Source organism: Myotis brandtii, unplaced genomic scaffold (assembly GCF_000412655.1).
Source record: "Myotis brandtii unplaced genomic scaffold, ASM41265v1 scaffold216, whole genome shotgun sequence".
Classification (NCBI taxonomy): domain Eukaryota; kingdom Metazoa; phylum Chordata; class Mammalia; order Chiroptera; family Vespertilionidae; genus Myotis; species Myotis brandtii.
This window is the reverse complement of record NW_005358092.1, coordinates 2810114-2816792: the sequence shown is the minus strand read 5'-3', so window position 1 is coordinate 2816792 and position 6679 is coordinate 2810114. Positions and strand designations below refer to the sequence as shown.

At 56.7% G+C, this 6679-nt stretch overlaps 1 protein-coding gene across 4 annotated transcripts in view; it reads right to left on the bottom strand.

Annotated features, from left to right (window-relative positions):
* CACNA2D4 (calcium channel, voltage-dependent, alpha 2/delta subunit 4) overlaps window positions 1-6679 on the bottom strand; it is a 118875-nt gene that overhangs the window by 8669 nt on the left and 103527 nt on the right. For 2 of the 4 annotated variants that reach the window (XM_014539427.1, XM_014539425.1), the window contains 3 exons: window positions 1135-1205; window positions 675-750; window positions 164-227 (listed from right to left, as the gene is read on the bottom strand). In XM_014539427.1, coding sequence (XP_014394913.1) covers window positions 171-227; window positions 675-750; window positions 1135-1205 — 204 coding nt within the window. In that variant the 3' untranslated portion in view covers window positions 164-170. Of the gene's footprint in view, window positions 1-163; window positions 228-674; window positions 751-1134; window positions 1206-6679 lie in introns of those variants that run through there. The other 2 variants (XM_005865963.2, XM_014539426.1) reach the window with 2 other exon arrangements.

Sequence of the window (6679 nt, the reverse complement as noted above, 5' to 3'; positions counted from 1 at the left end):
CCCCCACTCACAGCAAGAGCTCATTCACCAGCCATCTGGTTGCAGTCAGGAGGGCTGAGATAGGCTGGGAAGAAGGGAGACAACCAGTTAACCCTGGGCTGGGGGACAGACCACACCCTGGGACACCCGTCCTGCTGCCACCACCCACCCCTCAGCTGGGAAGCCCCCACTCACAGCAAGAGCTCATTCACCAGCCATCTGGTTGCAGTCAGGAGGGCTGAGATAGGCTGGGAAGAAGGGAGACAACCAGTTAACCCTGGGCTGGGGGACAGACCACACCCTGGGACACCCGTCCTGCTGCCACCACCCACCCCTTCCCAGCTGGGAAGCCTGGGAAGCTGGTTATCCGAGAGACTCCTGTGCAGGGCCGGCAGCAGGTTCGACAAGCCCATCAAGAAGGCCAGGCAGGGCCTCGTCCTGATGAGCCTCTTGGTGACGCTTCAGGGTCCCTGATGGCCTGTGTGACCACACTACTCGCAGAGGCCCGCAGACAAGCCCTGCAGGGCTGGGGGGCGGGGGGCGGGGTGAGGCAGAAGTGGGGGAGGACTTCTTGGTCAAAGTCAAGAGGGGTCCTGGGCCAGATGCCTGAGGCTGGGGAGACCAGGGACCAGGTAACCTCATTTTAGGTGGAGGGCTTGCCACCTGGCGGAGGGGAGGTCTGGGGTGACACTCACGCTGACCAGGGGCCGGGCGGCGCTGTGGTGGTGACTGGGGGGTTTGCACATGGCCTGGTAGTCGTACATGGTCACCCTGAAAGGCAGAGACAGGAGCTGGCGGGTCCGGACCCTGCCCGCCCCTGCTCCGCCCCAGGGAGTCGCTGCAGTTTCATTCACCCAGATGCCTGACAGTTCAGGAGTTAGGATGGCAGATCAGAAGAAAGACATGCCCAAAATTACCTTTCTGTACTTTGTTTTAAAGAAAACAAATAGTAAATTTGTTTTTCCTTCTAGGGGCCCACATTCCTCATGCTACTCTCCGCCTCTTCTCAAGTCCCGGGCTTCAGAACGGTTGCTTTTGGAGCACGTGGGGGCTCTCACGATGGGTTCTGAGGTCAGGACCACCGGCTCTGTCTGGCCCATTTAGCATCACATCCTGCCTTTTCTGTCAGATGGGGGAGAAGCAGGTCCCACTTACTGGCTGAACACCCCCATGCTGAGCAGCTGGGTCAGGAGAGCACCGTCCACCTCCCCTAGAAATCTTCCCATCTGGGAGGGAGGAAGGGAGGGATGGAGGGAGGGAGGGAGGGAGAGAGAGAGAGAGAGAGAGAGAGAGAGAGGTGAGGACTTTCATTTCTGAGCTCCAGACTTTAGCTGCCATGTGGGTTTTCCCTGCAGATGCCCTTCAACATAATCACAGCGGGATCCATGCCACCGCCCCCTCCCTTTAATTTGCACCCCTGCGCGCCCCCCCCCCCACCGCCATAGTCTCATCTCAGTGCTTTTAAAACTCTAAGTTGTAATCTATTAATTATCTATGAAATCAATCTGGGGGTTGCAATCACATTTTTTAAGGTAAAGAATTCCTTTGAACAAATCAGTGGGAATCACCTGCAGCAGGTTAAACAGGGTTTTGTGAAACTTGATTGCGTGTGTGTGTGTGTGTGTGTGTGTGTGCGCACGTGTGTGTGATGGGTCAGATGCAAAATGTGCTTCTGTGGGTCACGGTCACAAGAGGTTGAAGGGCATCCTTATCACCAGCTAAACCAGGTCTGAGAACTCCGGCTGTTTTTTTCCAATTAATCAGTGTTGCCTGTGGGTCTGTCACTCACCATCCCGACTCCATGAATAGCCACTTAACCTAAACCCGTGTTCTCTCCGCAGCCACTTTGCCCTCGGAACTGGGCTCCCCAGTCCCCAGCACCTGCTGGGGTTTGGTCACTGTCTTTGTTTCCTGAAACAGGACACCCCTCTCGCCATCCCTCCTTCATCACCCAACCAACCAACACGAGGTGAGCACCTGTGTGCTGGGCATCCTCCAAGCCAACAAGGTCAGCTCACCTTCACGCCTGCTGTGCCGCCCCCTGCCCCAGCCTCGCTGCTGCACCCCTCCCGTTGCCTGCCTTTGCTGCTGCTGGTCCTCAGCAGGGCGCAGAGCGCTGGGACCGAGGGGTTGGATTTTGATTCAAATCCTGGCTCTGCCCCTGCCTGCCGTGGGACCATGGGCAGGCCCTTAGGAAGATTGGGGATATTGCGTGCCAGGTATCTCGCCCACAGAAAGTGCTGGGGAAGTGGCGGCCAGTCTGACCAGGAGACACGAGGACTCTCCTCCCTGCCTTGACTACCCTTCCCCAGGCCGCACTCCAAGGAGCGTTCCTTCTCCTCCTCCTCTCAGGAGTCTGTTTCTCACTTTCCCAGCAGAATGAATCCTCCTTCCTCTGACTGAGACACTGACAGGCTCACCACAGAAGCTCACAGGGGAAACGGAGCAGGCGGCTTAGCTCTGCTCTCTCTGTGCCCGGAAGGCCCATGTGCTCTGCCTGGGAGGCCTGAGAGGCTTCTCTGCAGAGGGCAGCGGGCAGCCAGGGGAGAGCGTGGAGCGGAGGGCATTCCAGGGACAGGATGGCAAGCAGGGAGGTGAGAGGCCTCCAACTTGCTTGTGCCTCCAGGTGTAGCCCTAAAGCCACCTGCAGTTCCTGTGGGTCGAGGGCTCCCGCTCAGGCGGGGCTCTCGTTCTGCTGTTCCAGTTACTGCGTGTGTGCTCCTGCATCACCACCCAGCCATCCTCGGGGCAGAGATCCTCCTCTGCCCCCACAGAACACAGTGTCCTGCTCACGGTATTACTCAGTGCATATCTCTGAAGGAAGGTGCGAGGGAACAGACAGAGAAGCGAGGAGTGGTGTGAGTACTCTGCTCCCCGGGAAAGTGCAGTGAGGTGGAATTGAGGCTCCTCTTCTCCTCCGTAATTCTAGGCTTATTTACCCCAAACCCTGTTGTTTAGACACTCGATTCTGAGAAGGGAGGTCCATGAGAGTAAGACAAGCTGCTCACTGGAACCAATGTGTCCTCCTCTGTAAATAAGCAACTTGACTTGGAGGATATGTCACTCTGGCAGAGACTATCCATCCTCCCCTTCTTTGGTAGGGAGTAATATCCTCAACTAAAAGACTACATTTCCCAGACTCCCCTGCGGCTGGGGCTGGCCAATGAAATGTGAGCAAAGTCCTGGTGGGCCTTCCAGGAATCTGTTAAAAGGGAGATGACCCTGCAGGAAGGGCACCACGTCCAGGGCTGTTGCACTCCCTCCTGTCTGGAAGGTGGACACGCAGGCAGGAGCTCCTGTATCCAGGTGATCCTGAGGATGGGGCACCTGGTGACCCCCACACCAGGCCTGGGCTGCCTTCAGCCATTCCTTATATGAGAGAATAAGCCTTTAAGTTGCTTAAGTCACTGTAGTGGGGACTCTATTCCTCACAGTAGAATGCGATTCCTAGCTGATACAGTTTCATTTGAACTTAGAGTGAATCAGTGACTCAAATAGGTCAGTTGATAGAATTTTCTGAATCAGCAAAGCCAAGGTCCAACCATTCCATTTTGGGTACCCTGTCAATTTAGGGCCCTCAGACTGAAGGTGGGGGGCACCCAGCACAGCACGGCAGGGGGACTATGGCTTCTTTACAGCCACGGCACTCTGCAGGGGCTCGGGGAGCTGGCTCTACTTGCTGGCTAGGTGTGCTGACCCAGGGCAGGTTCCACTTTCACTGAGGACACCCCCACACAAGCAACCGTCCACTGGGCTGCTGACCCAAGGGCCTGGGGCTTCCCGAGTTTCCAGTCTGTACTGAGGTGGGAGTGAAGTGAGGTCCTGTGAGGCACACCCAGGAGCCTGGAGCAGGAAGCAGATGGGGCAGGTGGCAGCCAAGGACCCAGAACTGATGAGCATCCTCCTGGCCAGCAACATCCCCTCAGCATGGGCTAATGTGCATGCACGTGTGAGTCTGCTGTCCCCAGAGAGAAGGGGGACCAGAGGGTGAATTAAAGCAAAGATTCACTCTGGTATTGGAATGGAGCAATGTCATATGGCCTGCTCACCTAGGATAGCCTCAGTTCCTTCTTCTCTGAAAATGGGAAGTTCATCCTCTGAGGGATGTGAGGAGAACATGAATTACCAGAGTGAAGCCACTGCGCACGGCTCCTCAGGGGGACCAATCCTTTCATTCCTACTGTATGGCCTCCCCTGAGTCCCTGAGCTGCCCTGTCTCTTGGCAGGTGCCTTGGGCCCACAGTGGGCCGGGAAGAGTGTGGGGATCAGGGCTCTGCACTCCTGGGGGGCTCTGCTGCCATCAGCTGTCTCGGGTCAGGTGACCCGCTCAAGTTGCCCAAATGAGGGTGCCCTGGCCCCCAGAAGGTTGAGCCCGGGGAAGCCAGAGACATGCTGAGGCAGGTGGTGAGGAGTGGGGGGCTGGAGAGGCAAGTGCAGGAGCACATGCAGAGCAGGGAAGTTGAGGTTTCTCCTGCGCCCACTTCACCCTGCACCCGCAGAATGGGACTTGAAGCCTGCCCTGCCATGTGGGCAGGGAGGAAGGAGGGCTTGGGGAGGTAGGGAAGGAGGAAGGGAGCAAGGAAAACAGCGAGGCCAAGGACAGGCCTGTCAGAGGCCCTGTGAGGGCAGAAGGGATTGCCCTGGTCAGAGGGCCTTGCAGACACTGGCTCTGAGGGCTGTGGCCAGGGAGGGAGGAGGTGCTATGGCTTCTGGGAGACTTAAGCCTTAGGGAGACACCACAATGGAGTGTCTGACTATAGCTCGGCTGCCCCTTTGAGGTCCATTCTGAAGTTCCCATGTGTGGGGGTGCTACCCACAGGCAAATGGCAAGACTCAGAGTCCCCAGATCCAGGGTGACAGGTCCACTGTAAACGTTACACAGAGCTGTTGCAACTCCCATGCCCTTGCTCTCTGCTCTCTCTCTCTAGGCCCCAAATAGATGGCTGGGATCCGTCCTTTGTGGGTCTTTATTATAAGACGGAATCCTGAGCCGGAAGAGAGGCTCAGTGGGGCCAAGTATCTAACCCTCAAGCTGGAACAAGGCCAGGACTAGGAGAGCCGAGCACCCCTCCCTCCGGCAGGCGCAGGGGGGCCCTGGGGCTTCTACACTGATGTTTGCTGGGGAGGAGGCCCATGAGGAAGGGCTGGGGAGGACTTTGGGAAGAATCCTGCACCTGGTACAGTGACAGGCTTCTCTCCCAGACCCCTGCTGGACCCTGGCAGGGACAGGAAGTGGCCTGGACCTTTCGGCACAGAGCCCAGCCCAGAAGTACACCCAGATCCACAGCAATGGGCGTGAAGGCCGAGGCAGCGGGCCTCAGGCTTCACCACACACCGGAGTCACCAGGGGGCTTGCAACAGCACAGAGGGTGGGCCATCCCCAGAGCTGCTGATTCCTTAGCCCGCGGTCGGGCCTGGGAACATGTGTTTCTACCAAACTCCCAGATGCTGCTGGTCCTCCCACCACACTGTGAGGCCTAAGGTTAAAAGGAGGTAGGAGGAAGGGTTGAGTTGGGAGGGCCCAGGCTTGTGGCCCTTGGTGGCCCCTGGGTGTGCTTAGGGAGGGGCAGGTTTGGGTGGGTGGGTAGAAGTGTGTGGTGGAATGATCCTGAAATGGTCACAATGGTTCTAGCCTCTTCAAGTTATGCCCTGTGTAAGCCCATCCCCTATACTAGGTCCAGTATAGGCTGGACCTAGTAACTTGCTCCTAGTGAATGGAATAAGGTCTAAGTGACCAGATGTCCCTTCTGAGATTAGGTTCCCAAGATTCTGACCTCTGTCTTGCTCTCTTCTCTCTGCTTGTCTTGGCTCTCTTGCTCTGAAGAAGCCAGCTGCAGTGTTGAGAGCTGCCCCCTGGAGAAGCCCACCTGGCAACTGATCTGGCCAGCAACCATGTGAGCGAGTTTGGAAGCTGAGCCGCCTCTAGTTGAGGCTTGAAATGACTTGAATGGAGCAGCCCTGGCTGATCCCTTAATTCAGCCCCATGAGAGACCCTGGGCCAGACTCACCCCGCCTAGCCATACCCAGATGCTTACCCCAGAAACTGGGAGATGGTAAGTCTTGTGGTTTTAAGTCATTACATTTTGGGATAATTTGTTATGCAGCAATAGGTAACTGCTACAGAGTTATTGAATGAATGAATTTTAAAAAAACCCACAAAACCAAAAATGGGTGGATAGATGGCTGAGCCTAGATACCTGCCAGGTGCTGCTTATATCATTGGTGTCTCTGGCTTGGGTGCTATTTCCCTGGTGCCCTCTTATCACCGACACTGCAGGCCACGGGGCAGAGGGTCCAGAGTGAGGAAAGAGGAGCCCTGTCGTGATGCTGTGGCTTCCAGAGCCTGGGCACTAGCCTCGGACTTACCCAGGAGCCTGAATTCCTGGCCTGGAGTTCAGGGTCCTAGAGCATTGGTCCTAATTCTGTGAGACTCACACCTGTTTGACTCAGTGAATAAACTCTGCCCTGAGCATGGACAGAGTGAGGGAGGGTAGGACCGGGCAGCAGGACTGCTCAGCGGCCCCGGGCCTCAGCCCGCCACACTCTCCGGAGAAGGCCGCTCTCCCTGGGCTCACTCGCCTCGCCCAGCAAATCCTCCATTTCCTCCAGGACCCAGGCTCTCCAGCTTGACTTTCCTCCCAAACCTTGCAGAGCCTGTTTTCCTCTGGTATAAAATGAAACTAATAACATCACCAGAGCA